The following is a 19,014-nucleotide window of genomic DNA, read 5'->3' on the forward strand; positions in this document are numbered from 1 at the left end:
ACAAAAGAGCTCACATTTAGAATACCTTGGAGGCTAGAAGGACTTTTCCCTTTCCACAGGAAATTATGTAGCTTGAGGCTACTGGCTACCCTGATCTCTCACTAGTACATGAATGGCTTATTAAACCTAGAACATATCTGTTTTAGTTAACTTCTGGGCAGGGAGGGGACTAGAGGGGGAGAAGAGAACAAAATGTACTTAAATGCTGAATTTTTTTCTCCAGGCTGAATGCCTTTCATCCAATAAGACATTCAAAGCAGTGACCCAGCAAATGGATTGAAAAAGCAATCTTCCGTCCCAGTGCCACATTATCATTCCTATTCAGTATTCTCCATGAGATATCTCAATCAGCTGTGTGTAAGTGACAACGCAGCCCATTGCTGGGTTAATTAAACATTTGACTTTAACACCCTCCCCGTCATTAAGCAAATAAAAACAGATAATTCAAACTGCACTTCATCCTCAGGGTACACAACACACATGTCAAAATTAAGAGAGTCCAAGGCCTCTGGGGGATTCTGTTGGGGCTATAATCAGTTTAAATCTTATCTGGTTTATCAATTATTCTATTGATTAAACCAAAGTGGTTATACACAACTCCTCTGCCACATGGGATTGATGTCAGCAGAGCAAGAAAATAACTCCAGGAGGTTCCAAACGGATTTAAAAAGAGACCAACAGACAGACCAATAATAGTCGATTATTACATACCAGTGATCCGTATACTGAAGAGTTGATTCTTAGTTTCAGGCGGGTGAAGTGAACTGTTTCCAAACACTATGTCCCCTGCTATACCTTACAGTTGGCTTGAGTAAATTTATGTCTTGGAAGATCAACATATTTTCCACTGATTTAAACATAAGCTAGCGTGCTTGGCAGTTGAAATACTTCATAGATACCGACCCTAAAACTGTAACAGAGAGAATCTCAAACAATGAAAATTAAATTAAAATTTTCTGTAATCTTACCTGTCTGCATGTGACCAGGAACATGCAGGGATGAAAGGGGACATACTTGAGAGTTGATTCTCTTAAAAATGTATAATCACCCAGCTATTCCAGTGTCTTAAAACACTATATTCTTGAAAAAAGAGATTCTAAGAAATCAGAAAAATCTTACCATAAATACAGAATCATGGCTCCTTTTATTAATTCCAAGGGCAAACATCTTCAAAGCCATTAATAACAATGAAATGTTACTATCCAAACCCTAACATATCAAGTTTCTACCGGATTTTTTAAAACACAATTTAGATACTCTCCAGCCCAATTCATTGTGTAATATCCCTTAAAAGTCCAGAAGCCTTATCACCTCAAGGCCACGCTACATATGTGAGAAAAACACTAATAAAACCTACTAACAACAAAAAAAGGGGGGCAGGGTAGACTACTCCAAACCTGAAATGTGTGTACTCTTAGCTATGCTCTTCAGAAACAAAATTTGTTCACTGTTATGTGGGCACCAAAAGTGCAACAGACCATAATTTAACTTATCTCCTTCAGATTTTTTGTTTGTAGGCAGTCTAAGAAACCGGCATTAGCATGCTGTATTCTACACTCACCACTAGAAATACTGAGGGTGCTATTTGTAATTGTATTCTTTTTAAGAGGTTTGTTCTCTGCAGCTGTTTTCTGCTTGCAGTGTATTTTGTGTAATCAGCACATCATCATAAATACATTGGCTGTTCCCCTGAGGGTAGCTGTCAGTGTTTAATTTACAGAACAACCTGGCCAATGTGAATTCTAACACTACAGCACTATGGCAAGGAGTTACCACACTCTGTGAAAAACAGGTTTCTATGAATTTTTATATCAAGAGCTGGTCCCAGGACAATTTAGGTTCTAGAAATAGACTGTTTAAAGAAGCACTTTATACCTAGTATGCAATGGACTCTTTCCCATTTTATAGCCTTAGAAAAAGCCATGAATTAACGACTAAACCACGAATGGGCACTACCAATTCTGGAGACGACTGAAAATCTATGACCACCGACAGGAGGCACTGTAATAAATGTTACTCGTCTCTTTTTAAGCTACATGTAAAGATACTAAAAAAAAAAAAAAAATTTTTTTTTAAATTTTAAAAAAATTGCTGCTCCCTTAGAAGGTATGTAAAGACAGAAGGGAAAATCATTTAAGAAATATGCATATCACTCTTTTTGCTAAGATGAGCTATATCTGATATGAACGTAAGTATACTGCTTCCTTAGGGCTGCTATTAAGCCAGAACTCCAGCTCAAGGAATGGGAAAAAATAAATGAAACTAATGATTATTCACAGTAGTAGTTCCCCCAAATTATAAATAGTGCCTGGTACACTGATTCTCAATAAATGTCTAAAAAATAACTATAAGCTCCTTGAGGACAGGGTCTGAATCTTAATTTTTGCCCAATATTTTACACAGTACCTGGTACAGGAGGAGGTATACTCTATATATGAATTAAATGGAATTGTGGCTAGTTGTAAATAGCAATGTTATTTGTAAAGCTTTAGATCTACATGGTGTCAAAATACATTCTCAAAGTCAGTAAAATGTCATTAAAGCCTATCTAAAGAGTGCATATCATTTTTTTAATCATTTTAATCCAAGCTATTTGTACAAGGAACCTAAGTAGCTCAATCTTACAATAAAAAATAAACTAGTCTACAAGATATTGAAATATTCAAATTTACATTGTGTTTTAATAATGAAGATCATTTACAAGAGATCAAAACTTTTTTATACTTTATATGTTTCTTTCATGTGACAAGATCGAAAGAGATCATTTTAAATGCTCAAAAGGGTAACCTTTAACACTTTTCTATTATTGAAGTGGTGTTACATGCACACATAAACGTTTTATACATCAAGTGATTATACACATTTTTTTGTTAAGGGCTAGTTTTAGAAGTTAGAATGCCTAGAGTGAAACTGAATCAAAATAGATTTCATACTGAGTTCTCCTCGGTGTACTTATTCTTAAAGTTGTACAGATTTTACAAAAATCATTAAATTGTGACAAACAGATTCTTTTGTTCTGAAAAGGAAGAAAATTACCTATTTCACTTCAGAGCATTTCACTTACCCAAATTTGTGGCTAGTTAAATTTTAAACAATTAACTAGCTTTGTAGAATTTGCTCTGACATTGATATAATTTAAATAATCTATAACAATTTTTAAATTTTATGTAAGCATAATCGTACAGTGAAATTTGATAATACCCTTAAATTGACTCTCCTCAGTATTTTGACAACCAGAAATAAATTTTACATAAGAACACAAAATACTATGTCATTCTTTCTTTCTGTGATGCTAAAACATTTCATAAAGGTAATTCTTTTTTACATGTATGTCATATGAAATGCAAAATAAGAACATGATCCACCGACTCAGTATATTTGGATTTTTTTCACCAACTAAATTAGAGGTTAGAAGTTTTTTGTAAGTGAGTACTTCATAAAAAAATTATGCCTAATAAAACATATCTTAATTTTTAATGGAGAAATTAATCACATTCTTTCTTCTTAAATTTATAATTACAAAAATACATCCCAGGACCTTTTGAACTAAACTGGATGGGGTTAGACTGAGGTCACACTAGATCAGATGCCTGCATTCCCTCTTCCCTGGAGACCAGGTAGCAGTTCCATAGGCTGCCATTAGATAGCAGCACAGTACACACCAGCAGTCAGATCTCCCACTCTCCAGTTAGATTGGAATTATCTCAGTTACACACACACACACACACACACACACACACACACACACACTAGTTCTAATTCAATTAGTGCAGCCGACAACTCCAGAAAAGAGTAATTCAATTAGTGCATTGTGGAGCTCTACAATACCTCTAAGCAGATGTTCACCATCTTCAGGAACTGGAGCTAGGTTTAAAATACCTGTACCACTCAGATATGCCACTATATTATGTCATTTGTCAAAGTGCTTACATATGCTTTTCTGGCTTCAAAGGAAAGGTGAAGAAACAAACTCAGGGCTAAGTTCCTAGAGATTTTTCCATCATCTACACCAAAGGAGAATATGCAATTTTAGGCTGCAGTAATTAAATTACATAATCCAAATTATGTTCAAAACAAGATGTATCACTGTGTTCTAAACTATTACACACTTCTGCGGCACTGCCTCTCGTTATGCATATCATATTGTAATAAGGGCACTGTCAAGGTGGAATGCATTCACAAGGACAGCCAGAACGCTAACACCCTCCACCAAAACAGAAGATTATGAAAATGGCAGCAATGATTGTTGGTATTTTCCAAAGAAATGCTAAAAGAACCAGGAATATTCACGCTGGGAACAGAAAATATGCTTATAAGCAACACGATAGCTATCCTCAAATATGGTAAATATATAAAAACAAAGACAATTACTTTTTATATTACTATAAAAGGCAGAATTAGAATCAGTAGGTAAAAAGTTTCAACTCCTTGAGGGAAAACTTTCTAATAGAACCAACAGTGAAGAAGAAAAAACAATGCCTCAAGAAGTTCAGCTTGCCAATAATGGTAGTGATGAAGCAGAGATTAGATGACCCCCTGCCAAAAATACTTCATAAAGGACTCCTCTATGTGACTAAATGGCCTTCATGTCCCTTCCAATGCTGAAATTCTAAGGTTCTATGAATACACTGATTTTTGCTCATGAGGCAAGCCTAAACTTCAAGTAATAAAGCTAATCATTATTATGGAGGGGTGGCTATAAAAGACCGGGGGCTGTGAGGCATTTTCATGGTAATTGATGCATTAATAACACACAGGGGAAGAAGAAATTTTGTCCAGTTTCTCTGTGTTCAGATTTAGGAGATTCCATAAAGGTACATATGTCTACTCTGATTTTATAGATAAGAACTTGCACTCTTTTTTTAAAAATTAGTTTCAGGTGTACAAAACAATGCAATAGTTAGACATTTCACCCCTCACGAAGTGAAAAAACCCCTCCCCCAACCTATTGCCCCTCTGATATCATATATATCTATTACAATTCCATTGACTCTATTCCCTGCTATACTCCATATCCCGTGACTATATATATTAAATTATAGTTGACATACAATATTATTCAGCTTCAGCTTCAGGTGTACAGCGCAGTGGTCAGACATCTACACCGTCCATGAAGTGGTCTCCCTAATAAGACATGTTCCCATCTGACACCCTACAAAGTCTTTACAATATTATTGATTATAGTCCCCAAACTGTCTTAGGAACTTGCACTCTTATTCTTCCAAGATTGAAAAGAATGGTTTATTTTTACTAATTCTCGGGAAATCATACAATGAGAAATCAATTTCTAGAAGAATGATTTTTGAAAACTCCTGCACTGAGTTAAGACGGTGGGTTCTCCTAACTTAAATGCAAATGTACTTCAATATTTATGCTTTACAAATATACAGCAATAGTTAAGGCAACAGTAATTAATTCTCTATATCCCTCTCTTTGGTCTTGCTTTTTGTAATGAGGAAATAATTCTGGGTATAAGAGAGCAGGACCCATTGTTTTACAAATACTATCTCGGCTCTTTCCAGCATGACCTCAAAGCAGAGAACTAAGAAATGTCAGGAATGATTATCACTATTTTTCCAGTGCATTTCACTATGTATTCATGATCAAGAACTCCTGTCTTTCACATCTGCAGAGGGAGTGGCCTAATAAGCTAAATATCTGTCCTTTTAAACCATCAATAAGCGTTAATTCAAGTACTTTTAATACAACTCCTATTTTTTCATACTTCAGAAGAACTGCAAAAGGTCATCCTCACTTAAAACTTTACTTGTATGGTCTATGTCCCCCAAATGGATTAAGCACACATCTAACAATACTGCTGTTTTCTTAGGAAGAAAATTTTTTTAATATAAAACATCTGTTGTTTTAAAATGTATGCAACTTAAAACAAACAGCAATAGAAAATTCATTCTACTTCTAGAAAATATTTTTCAAGAAATCTGTGGTTTGGCTTTCTCAACAAAGATTTTCTATTCATGTTCCATTAAGCTGTAGTAATACAAACATAATGGTTCTTCCACATGACCTACTCATTCATTAACCTTCTTACTATAAATATAAATTTCGCACATTTTTAAAAAGTTATTTTCTTGCCAAAATTTTTAGTCTCATAACCACTTGCCAAAGACATTGGATAATTAAAGCAGTAAATAACATAGCTGGATTAATGTTGATTTGACTGGCAATACTGCCATATAGTAAGCTATCAGTTTAACAAACTATGTCACTCAATCTCTTATCTTTATTTACTGCTACCTTCCCAGGTTCCTGCCTCCACAAACAGAATCAGAACCTAAGCTGATTCTTTCTTACAATCAACTCCAATAATAATGTACTAACCCCACTTTGGTCTCCTTTTGCCCACACCTCACAGCCTGCATTTATGTTCCAATGTGAAGTTTATTTGGCTCCATCAGCGCCACTTCTCTTTAACATTGTCCCTTTTCATGCATTTAAGGCAACTACTTCCAACCCTATCAATGAAAGCAGACAAATGGGGGAGAAAAGAATGAACTGCAAACACCTCAAACAAGAAAGGTTGCTTAAAAAACCAAGTGTCACATTCTGACAGTTCAATATTTCATAGCCAGTACAAGGAATGTGCAGCGACACTGCAACTTTAAATCTTTCCCTCCTATGTCAGTCTCTCTTTCTCTCATTGTAATGCCAAAGGGAACAGCAATCAGAGTGGAGATGTTCAACGTGATAGAGGTCAGGACACCATCGGATCAACGTACCAGAAACACGACCTTGTTTATTTTTTTTCCACAGTATTATTGTTTACAGGGTGCTTTGCTCGTGTACCTGGTGGTTCTTAGCTAAAAGATGAAATTACAGCCCAGGATGAAGCGTTCAGGCACACATCCAATTTGTGTTTCCATCTCAGAAAACAAAAAGCTTCTAAGGCCCTCAGGCTGCCATTCAAACTTGGAGGCTGACATTTTTAACAGCATGAACCAGAGACTGGCAGAGAGAATGATCTAATGCATTTCTGACTTGTCAATCAAAGATCTCACCTCTCCTGTCTTGTAAACAGTTGGGGGCCATCTAACTACATTCATAAACCTAGGGAGAGCTTACTGCCAGCTGGGGTGCTGGAGCCACATGCACTGGCTTCTATTCACCAAAATCATGATTCAGTTTTATAATCTCACTGTAAATAGTCCATAGGCACATTTCCAGGACGACTGGAATAGAACCAGAGTGGGAATACAAAAGAGATTTTTGTCAAAGACGGTGTTATTTTCAAGCTGTTGGAATCCTATACCCATTTTGTCCTCATTTTACCAATTACCCCTCACCCCCAAAGGACTGCACTATGCTGCAACCGAAATGCTTCAAGAAAACTAATGACCTACCAATTTTAAAATGTAGGGGAAATACACTAATATTTTACTAAAAATTTCCCTTATGTTTTATTACCAGCAAAAAAGCAAGCACTCCCCAAAACATGGCTCATGGAAAGGGTAAAACTGCAATGAATAATAGCAACTATATTTTAGTAAAACTAATCATGTGCTTTCTTTCAAATGGAAAACTTCTCTTGTTCATATACAGAAGCTTTGTATTTACTAGTTTGAAATAATGCAATACATGTTTTTGTGTGAAACATGAAAACAAAATGAGTACTTATCCCTCTTACTCTTTCCTTTCTGCTTATGACCTCTAACACATACACAAAATAATTAGACCAAATCAGGCTAAGACTTGAACTTTTTGCTAAACGATCATATATATGAAAATGAATAAACTTTTTTTTAAGTCAGTTTTACAGGGCAGAAAACTCCAATTTAATTCATACCAAGCTATAGATACTAGGCCTGCAACCAAGGTCTCGAAGATTTGAATGGTACACCTGAGAACTTTAAAAGGCAGATGACAGATAACTCAGCAGGGGAAGGTACACTGCAAAATCCCGTTTCATGATGATGTACTACATCCTAAGCCCAAATAACTATTTCAAAATATAATAGACTTGTTCTCCAGAGGACTGGGCCAGAGACTACAGAAAACCTCAAAGCTACTCAACATCACTCTCAGGAAAAACAAAACTCATGGGTATCACCTCCCAATAGTAAACTATTGCCATTCGTAGAGGCCTATGCAGCTAAACAAGAGATTGGTCTTTTTCTTTTCTTTTTTTCCAATAAGGCCATCATAAATAATCTGTTTTTCTCTATTCATGAAAAATGACCCGAAAAAGAGTTTCCTATATGCTGCCTATCTACCAAGATTCCAAATCTTGACAGCCCACATAAAATACCAAGTCTAGAAACTAACTCAAGGAAGGACAGCAAGACAATAAAACACTACCACATAAAGCAGAACAAGTGAAAGAAGGTACAAATGACTACAGCAGTCACAAAACAACCAACAGTGATTCCTGAACAGCACAGAAAGAACTCCTGTGGTACTCTGGCCTTTACTCGGCACAAAGATGGCAATAACAAGAAGGTAATCTCAGAAAATAAAGTAATATGTACCTCTCCAGAAGGTACAGGTGCGTCTTAACTGCCCACAGCAAGAATTTGTCTGGTAAGGACAGTGCATCCACAGAGGCTCTCATCACCCCTCAGACTTTTCATCAATTGCATTCTTCCGGTCTGTTTCTTACAGTGGGGCAACTCCAGGCTCCCTGGGCTACCTGTACTCTTCCTTCTGCCATTAGGGGTCATATTGAAGTTATGGCAATTAGGAAAATTCAGTATTATTCAATATAAACAAAAGCAATAAACCCTCTTTGTGGAATGAAGAGTTTAATTTTTCAGATTAATCCAGAAAAGTACAAAAAAATTTTAAGGAAATCTGATCATCTCACAATAAGATGATTTGGTTTACTCTAAATGAACCTATAAACGAACATAAATTAGCCTACAAATGGATTTTGTGTGTATATATGTGCAGACACCACCACCAATTCAATTCTTTCCTTTCTCTCCTTTCACGTCATATATGCTATTTGCTAGTTTTCTTCAAATTACTCATACTTAAGTTCATTCACTCATTCAGCAAAAATTTATAAAGCACATACTCTGTATCAAGCACTGTACTTGAAACTGGAAATATAAAATGATAATTTTCCTCAAATTATACTATAAATGAACATTACCTGTATCACAGACGTGTCAAAATACTTAGCAATGGAGGAATCCATTACTACAAAACTTAAAGAGTATTTAAATAACCAAGTAGGCATCTTGAAACACAAATAAGTGCAAATGATGTCATTTCTCCAAGACAGTCTACTATATTTCCAGGATAAGGTAAAATGGAGCAAATTCAGGCCATCTCTACTTTTCTTGTTGAAATATCTATAAAAGTTGAAAGGCTAGAAGCTGAACAATAAATTTCAATGTTAGCTGAAACGTTTTAAAATCCAGAGTCATACTTTCTTTTTAAGAAGCTATCTTCAATAATATTGTTCCAATATTTTGCACATGTACTTAATTTTGTATCTAATGAAGACTAAAGGGTCACTTTCAGTGTGCCTAATGATTTCCAGCTTTTCTCTAGACTGTTATTTATCACTACTGTCATCATTTTAATTTTCCCAATATCTGTTCTTTTATAGAAAAAGGGTAAAATGCAATAAAATAGTCAAATAATTGCAAACATACACTGCTGTGAAGATAAAAATGTTGACATCATTGAAACTGAACTGTCAGTTGGCTGGTAGTGCCACTGTTTAATAGCTTGAAATGTGCATTTGTTCATCAAGAGTCCAAATTCAGCATACAAAATCCAATTCACAGGCAATCATCATAGTGTGAATTGTATGAAAGCCAAATGTATAAAATTTGAGGACTGCCCGTAAATCAGACTCAGCATGTCTTTCTTTTTTCCATGTAAATGTGTGGTTTTTGGAATAATTGTTTAATTATGACTTCTTTCTGAATACAGAACACTTGTATGTATATATGTGCAGGTACCACCAATAATTCAATTCGTTCTCTCCTCTCACACCATATATGCTATTTGATAGTTTTCTTCAAATTGTTTAAGTTTATTCATTCATTCAGCAAAAGTTTATAAAGCTCATACTCTGTATCAAGCACTGTACTTGAAACTGGAAATATAAAATGAACGAAATACAGTCCTACTCTAGTATGCACAATCTACTGAGGGAATAATTACAATAGCCATCAGTGCTATGACAGAGTTATCTATTGTACACACTGGGTACAAATGTCCTGACAAGGTGAAGGGGGAGAGTGAAAAGACCGGCAATGTAGGGGAAGACATGTATTTTCAGTAGGGTTTTCCAGGTAGGGAGGACAGGACATGCAAAGACAGATGCATGAGAAAACACAGCAGCTTTGGAGAACTGTAAATTTAAAATGGTTAAGAATTACATGAGAGGGAAGTGGTAGAAAGCTACTCAATTACATGAGTGGTAAACCACGTTCAAACTTTGTTCAATTTACAAACATGTGAGCAACTGGCCATGAGATAAAGAGTGACCAAAATCAATGCAACCAGCTGACAAATATAGAATTTGGACAAGAATATACAGCAATCTTCCCTTATCCACGGGGGTTACGTTCCAAGACCGCAGTGGATTCCTGAAACTGCAAATAGTACCAAACCCTATAAATACTGTACTACTGTTTTTTCCTATATATACGTAATTATGATAGAGGTTAATTTATAAATTAAGCACAGTAACAAATTAGCAATAATAACTAACAATAAAATAGAACAATTATAACAATATACTGTAATAAAAGTTATGTGAATGTGGTCTCTTTCTCAGTCTCTCTCTCCCTCTCTCTCTCTCTAAATATCTGGAATATTCCATTTAGCATTCTCAGACCACAGCTGACCATGGGTAATTGAAACCAGAAAAAGTGAAACTGAAGATAAGGGGGACTACTGTAATTGAAATTCAGAAAGTATTAGTATCAATAAAATGGTAATATCTGGAAGGATATTTAAAATATTTCCTCTTTCTACTCCTCTGCATTTTCTACAATTAATGTTAAATGTTTTATTTTTATATTTTATAAGAAAATAGCAATAATAAAAATATTTTGAAACAAAACTGTGTTTGTCTGGGTGTGTCTCCGTGTGCACATACATGCAGGCAGGGATGGATTAGTCATTCCAAACTGAAGGAAACCAACAGGCTGATGATTACCTTACAGTGGAAGGATTATGGGTGATACTTTCTTGTTTATATATTTATCAAATAATTTACATATTCCATAATAAACAATAAATTAGTTTTACAAGCAGGGGAAAATGTGAGTTATTTTTCCCCACAAAACAAAAACATTTTGATTTGACAGTATATTCGAACTCCTAATGTAAGGGACGTAGGTGGGATAAACATAAGTCAAATGTCAGCATATGTACAAAACAGATCTGAATTTTTTATTATACAAAAATTGTGCTCTAGTGAGATTATTCATATACAATAGAGGGGTGATCACCTAGGGTTTAATAAGTGTTTCTGCAGTGGGATAATTTTCCTATAGTATTGTTTTGTAAAAAGATTCGAACGTTAATTTACATTCATGTGATAATCCATATTCCTCTAAAACCTCAAATATAGTCTTATACACACATGCACATATATTCTGAATAATGCTTAATTTTGCTAGTATTATTCCATTTTAACACTGTAGTTAGTAGATGGTAAGATTTAGTAGATTTCTAAGTATTCTTGAACGATAAAATATCTCCCAGGAAGTCAACCTTCAACAACTTCAATCTCTGACAAGAGACCCCTAGTCAATATTAAAATATTGTAAGGTCGGTTTAGCTCAAGATTTCCCTAAAAGTACTAACTATACTTGACGCCTAAGATATTCTAAGGTCATATTAAATTGTTAGAATTTCTCTTCTCTTTCAATGTCTAAAGAAAATAAAGGATCTTTACTCAGCAATTCTTTTTTTTTTTTTTTACTCAGCAATTCTTAGCACTGTCTCTATTGATCATTGTCATTTAATAATATAGATCATAAGGTCACCATTTGCTAAGGATGAGCAAATAACTCCGCAAAATACATATGCTGTTAACAGAAATCTTCGATCACCCATATACTTTCCAGGACAAAACAATCAAATGATGAAAATGAAACTATGTTCAAACTAAACATGTACTTGTAGAATGTAACATTTAAACAACATTTCAGCATCTTCTTTGTCACTAGTTTAAAATGTGTGGTTTGAGACGCCAATAATCAAACTATCCTAATGTTGTCATTTCCATCTGTGCTACTGAGGATAATCCAACAAATTCAACAATGACTCCATGAATCTTCCTTTTCTGTTATCATAAAATTTTGACTTCCTAAGATGCTTCAAACGTCCTACGGGAATGCAATGATTTCAAAGGCAAAAAATGTCATAAAGCTATTACTAAGTCATTTCCTTAAACATATTTAACAATATTAGTAAAAATGAGTATTTCTACTGGGACAACCACTGTAAAGAATTATTTGACTCAAATACACTTACTCTATGACCCAGCAATTCCACTCTTAGGTATTTACCTAAGAGAAATGAAAACACATGTCCATTAAAAAACATGTACAAACTGTATATAGTAGCTTTATTCATAGTAGACAAAAAAATAGAAACAATCCAAATGTCTATCAATAGATGGATAGATAAATTGTGGTACATTAATAGAAAACATTCAGCAATAAAAAATAAGTGATAAACGTTAACAAAATGAATACATCTCAAAAACATGTTGAGCAAAAGAAAACGGATACAAAAAATGTATACTATATGAGTGCATTTACATGCAGTTCAAGAACAGGCAAAACAAATCTTTGGTGACAAATCAAAACAATAATTGCATATGAGGGATGGGTCGTAACTGGATGGGGGTACAAAGAAATTTTTTCAGATTATAGAAATGTTCCATATCTTGAGAATGAGATTATACAAATGCATATATTTGTCAAACTCATCCAAAGTACACGTAAGATCTGTGTTTCACTGTATATAAATTTTACATAAACAAAAATCTAAATCACAAAATAAACCCTAAGCCAGAAAGATGCAAATATAACAAGACTGATATAATTCTAGTATTAGGAACAAGAAAGACTAGATTTATGTCATGTGTCTGCCAATTAGACAACCAGCAATATCGGGCACCTTTGCACACTGAACCTGACATAGAACAAAATTTGGATTAATAGAATAAAAATAGCACATAAGCCCATTTCTTCCATTTTTGCTACATAAAATATAATGGGTATCTCTGAAGGTAAGAAAACATTCATACTTATAGTAATGTTGGCAAAAGCAAAATTTTCTCATCAATACCTGAACCAAGAGTAGGCTTCCCTATGTTACAGAACTGGGCTGTAAGGTAAGAAAAACATAAGATTTTATTTAACAAAAATACTGTTTTATTCCAAGGTGAAAAACAGTATTTGCTGAAAGCCTCCAAACCTCGTCTTCTGTGCATTTTTCTAATAATATAAAACCCAATAATCTGCCAGGCATTATTCTAAGGATTTAATATAAATCAACTACTCGTAATTTAATCCTAACAATTCTATAAGAGATATTATTATCATCCCCATTTTACTGATAAGGAAACTGAGGTATACAGAGGTCAAGTACTTGCCCAAGGTCAGACCTAGACAGAGCCAGGCTCAGATTTCAAGCAATCTGATGCCAGGATCCATGCTCTTAACCACTACACCATACACTGGCTTCTGGGCTTCTTTTCTAAGATGTTTCTTAAGCACCTCTTCCTGCCTGGACCACACAATTTCATTACTGTAATATAATTCAAGGCTCATACTCAAATTTATTCCTGAATTTTCTAGCAAAATCTCTAAATCAACCTTTCTCCAAATATACTCTAGAAGGAGTAACTTACAAGGGGACTCTAAATTTTTTAAAATAAATATTTGTTGGGTTTTGATTAAGACCAAATAGAGAAAGCCCTGTCGTGATGGTGAATTTGTTCAGAATTCTTTCCAACTGAACTTAGATTCAAGATTGCTTTAAGCCAAATTAAAATTCGCATTTTTCTTGGTATCTTGGTGTCCAAGTCAGATGATTTTAACTTGTACAATTTTTAATTGCAAATGATTATCTTTACCACTTACCTAATGTAGTTCAAATCATCCATATTTATTGAGCCCCAACTACTAAAAAGCCCTCTACAGGGCCCTGCAGAGGTCAACAGGTTGAGTGTAAGAATTCTGTTTTCAAGGAATTTCTCATATCTAGCACAACATTTCTCATATAAAGCTAGAATATATTAACTACCTGGTGTCTACTGAATTCCCATCCCCACATCCCAGGGTAGGAAGAAGCACTGAATTGCAATGTAGTAGTATTTCACTGTGGTTTTAATTTGCATTTCCCTGATGACTAAAAATACTGAACATCTTTTCATGTGCTTATTTGCCATTTGTGTATCTTTTTTGGTAATGTATCCATTGAAAAATTTTTGCCCATTATTTTATTGGGTAGTTTGTCTTATTATGTTGTAAGAGTTCTTTATATATTCTGAATACAAGCCTTTTATCAGAAATGTATTTTACAAATGTTTTCTCCCAGCCAGTGCCTCACATGTTCATTTTCTAAACAGTGTCTTTTGAAAAGCAGAAGTTTTAAACTATGGTAAGTCCCACTTATCACTGATTTCTTTTATGGTTCATGTTTTTTGTGTCTTATTGAAGAAATCTTTGCCTAACCCAAAGCCACATGATCTTTCTCCTCCCTCATTCTACTATTAGTTTTGTAATTTTAGCTCATATTTAAGTATATGATCCAGTTGAGGTTAATTTTTATATGTGGTGTTGGTCTCAGCATGATTTGATGAGGAGCACAAGAAGTTCAGTGAGACAATTTCAGATTCTATACTGTAACTAATCTTTAAGCAATTACAACTACCTAAAAAGGATATTAAAATACCTTTCCATTTTCAAACTATTATCTGTATGACGTTGGGTATTCTTCACATATTTCAACCAAAATACCACATCACAGCAGATGGAATGAAGAAGCAGAAATGAGAATCCAGCTGTCTTTTATTAATCAAGACATTAAAGAGATTTCTAAAAATGTAATACAATTCCAGTCTTAATCTTTTGTTTTAAAAACGTTATTTTTCATAAAAATATTTTATTTGCATGAACATGTAATGGGTTTATTCATTATTTTAAGTGAATTAATAAATTAATATTTACCTTTTCTCAGTTGTAATTTTAAACATGGTAAATATCGATAGATAAAACCCAGATAAACAAAAGTACTTTGGGATCCTCAATAATTTTTAAGAATGCAAAGGAATCCTGAGACCAAATGGAACTGCCACCATCTCTCTTCAACTACTGAAATTAATTTCATTATAGCTAGGATAATGTATCTAAATGCATATCTAATAGGCCAAATTTGTGTTTAAATCCTTTCAACAGCTTGCTGTTCTTCCTTGCATCAAGACTAAACTCCTTTCAATGACCCACAAATCCTGCGTGATGAAGTTTCCCCAGTCTTTCCTAACTCCATTCTCCTCATTCTCTGAAACAATAGTCTTTTTTCAATAGAGTCCTTAAATGCACCAAGCTCCACCTGTCCACAGGGCCTTTGCACAGCCTCTTCCTTAGGCCTGAAATGTTCGCCACTCCCCTCTTTTGCCTAGTTCAGAACTCATTGTTCTGATCTTACCTCAAACACTGATTACCTGATCTTCCTTACCCTGACCCTCAGGTTAGATCAAGTTCCTCTTTTATATATTCTTATGGCTCCCTGGGTATTTTTTTCATAGAATTGACCAGTTTGGGAGATTACACTTGGGGATTATGTGATTTAATAGCTCTTTCATTTCACAGAATATAAATATAATCATATATATGAAACTATTAAATAAAATTTTGTCTATTGTGTTTCCCCAAAAATAAGACCTAATCAGACAATTAGCTCTAATGCGTCTTTTGAAGCAAAAGATAATATAAGACCCGGCATTATATTATATTATATTACATAATATTATATTATATCATATTATATCGTATCATACCATATCGTATCATATATCATATCATATTAGATCTGGTCTTATATTGTATTATGTAAGACACGGTCTTATAGTAAAATAAGGCCGGGTCTTATATTAATTTTTGCTCCAAAAGACGCATTAGAACTGATTGTCCGGTTAGGTCTTATTTTCGGGGAAACACGGTATGTGCCATGAGAGTTTTCCCAACATCAGTAGTTCTCATCAGAGCCTAGAGAGTGCTGGCCTTTGCTCTTGGCTACTTGGTATCTAGACCCCTGGAATTTCTTACCTAACAGGAGTGTCTTTGTTTGCCTGGGGCCTTTGGCCACTGGACAAATGCAATTCATGATGAGGGATTTGAGCCACACTTTGCCAGTTCCAATCCTGAGAAGAAATGGAGACTAAAAGCATTACCGTGACCTACAGAATGGGCTAGAAACTAAAGGTCAGTATGTGGGCAGTTTGTAATTGAGCCCCAATAAAAACTCTGGACACCAGTCTTGGGTGAGTTTCCATGGTTGGCAATACCCTATTTATTGTCACATACTGTGGCCTGAAAGCAGTAATGCCATCCATGACTCCATGGGGAGAAGATGACAGGAAGTTCTATATTTGGACCCCTTCAGATTCTATTCTATGTGTCTCTTCTTTTGGCTGACTTTAATCTGTATCCTCTTCCTGTAATAAACCATAAGTATAATAGCTCTCAGTGAGTTCTGTGAAGTCTTTTCTAGTGAATTATCAAAACTGAGGGTGGCCGTCGGGGCTCTTAAACTTACAACTGGTGTCTGAAATGAGAGCAGTCTTGTAGGTACTATTCTGTCAGACTTTGCAGTTTAGCTAAACTCACTGCAACCAAAAAAAGGTTAAAAACCAATAGGCTAGACTATGAGTTCCTAAAGAGAAGAAACTTTATCAATATAAAACACAGTAAAAAATATAAGATATTTGAAATAAACTGATACTCTTAAGACATCAATATTCTCTTAACTGTAGCAGCAATAATGCTAATAATGATGAAGAGGAAAATGATAAAAACAGCAACCATTTACTGCATATCCTTACTGTACTGTCCATTTACAGATGAGGAACATGAGGATTAGAGTAAAATGACTTGCTCGAGATCATACCACTAATGACAGACAGTAGGTAAGCATGAACTAATTTTAAAGCCTACGCACTTTACTATATTGTATCTCATAAGACAAGCAAAGAAGTTTAAAATTATATTTTGCAAAGGACACCTAGAAATATCCAGCATTATCATCACTAAAATAGTATTGTTAAAGACTAGCAACTGTTATCACTGTTCAGGAATGTGGAATAATAATTAAGTTCCCCTCTTTGAACTAACTTAGTCATAAGCATTCTGACAAGCTTACTTACAGCTTGTCTTTGAAATTCTTCTAAATAAAGTATAAGCTATATAGATTAAAAACAAATTTAAAAACTAATTTGTTGTATACTACTATCAAATTCCAAATACACTTCTGCCAAGAAAAGCATCATATGTGGTACCCTAATCTGTAAACAACGGGCATCAAGTTCTTTCTTACATTTTCTTTTACACATTTCCCATCTCTTCCTCTATAGTTTTCTCTCACATCCTGGAACTGTCCTAATGGCCTCTAAGAACGGCTGAAGGGAACTAGAATCTGTTGGCCCAACCAAGACCAGCTGGACTGCCTCGAGCTAAACATTGTACTCAAAGGTCTGAAAGGCCTTTCCACCTTGAAACTAGACCTGTTAATCAATATGTGAATAAACACACTGACTATAACTATAGGCAGAAGGTGCCAAAAATATGTACACATATTTTAAGAAAGGAAAAAACTATTAATATTGTAACACTCAATACATACTGAAAACAAAAGATGAATACAAGTCACGTTTGACTTCTGCAATTACAAGAGGTGCTCAATGTGCTTACCAGTAGCGTAATTTTAATAGTTTTTTTCTTTCTTAAAATGTGTATACATTTTTTGTGTATACATACCATCTGTATATATGTATATACATACACACACATATACAGAGGGTGTCAAAAAATGTATACAAGTGGACACTTTGGTCAGCATTGCTCAAGCAGTAGTTCGCCATCATCAGAAGTGTCTGGACACTGATGGTAACCACTTTGAGCACCTCTTGTAATTGCAGAAATCAAACGTGACTTGTATTCATCTTTTGTTATCATTATATATTGAGTATTACAATTTTAATAGTTTTTTCCTTTCTTAAAATGTGTATACTTTTTTTTGGTACCCTCTGTGTATATATATGTACATATATAGTAGTATAATAACCAGGAGACACTCTTACAGAGCACTTTATATTTTTAGTAATCATAAGAAAAACATAAGGAGGTATTCAGGCAACTGGCTGTAAGTAATTAATTACATTAATTGTCTTTATGTAGGTCCAGAGCAAACATTACATATTGAATGCTATTTGTTGAGATTACTTTAAAATTCACTATCATTCTTCTACTAGATAAAAAACCAACAGTCAAGTTGTGCTATGTTAATTTTGGCAAACCAATCATGATAATAAAAATGTCTTAAGAGTGGATCAGTCTGGATCTACATTAAAAATTAATAATTAAAGGAGGACTGAGTGACATGAAATACAGGAAATATGAAGGAGAAAAACTGAACATAAGTAAGGCATGGAAAAGAAGGAGGGACACACTAATGAATTAGACACACACACTAACGCCCACAAATAACCCACAGAGACAGAGAAAGTACCTGGAAAGCTGTGAGTGCGCCAGTCCCTGGGTTATACAGGCATCGCAGCGAGGGCATGCTGTCCGCAAGGCTGGAGCAGCCCAGCCACAGAGACCTGGGCATAGAGCACTGCAGAGAGAGGACAACTATGAGATGGGACAGTATGAGACAGGATGGTACAGGTTACAGGAATTTTCAAGGCTTAGCTTAATGTAATATTCCAGTTGTAACTGGCCTTTATGATAGAAACATCTTCAAGAAACAGACTACTTTCTAGTTCTAAGCCCAGAGATTCAAAAGGGGCACTAG

At 34.7% G+C, this 19,014-nt stretch overlaps 1 protein-coding gene across 14 annotated transcripts in view; it reads right to left on the minus strand.

Moving 5' to 3' along the window:
* The window catches only part of BTRC (beta-transducin repeat containing E3 ubiquitin protein ligase), a 165,687-nt gene that overhangs the window by 92,591 nt on the left and 54,082 nt on the right, over positions 1-19,014 (minus strand). For 9 of the 14 annotated variants that reach the window (XM_081074641.1, XM_081074637.1, XM_081074634.1 and 6 more), the window contains one exon: positions 18,727-18,834. The exons of 3 other annotated variants lie outside the window; for them this stretch is intronic. In XM_081074641.1, the coding sequence (XP_080930767.1) occupies positions 18,727-18,834 (108 nt within the window). Of the gene's footprint in view, positions 1-711; positions 911-18,726; positions 18,835-19,014 lie in introns of those variants that run through there. 2 more of the 14 variants (XM_081074631.1, XM_081074633.1) reach the window with 2 other exon arrangements.

This window comes from Rhinolophus hipposideros (assembly GCF_964194185.1).
Source record: "Rhinolophus hipposideros genome assembly, chromosome: 15".
In the NCBI taxonomy this organism is placed as follows: domain Eukaryota; kingdom Metazoa; phylum Chordata; class Mammalia; order Chiroptera; family Rhinolophidae; genus Rhinolophus; species Rhinolophus hipposideros.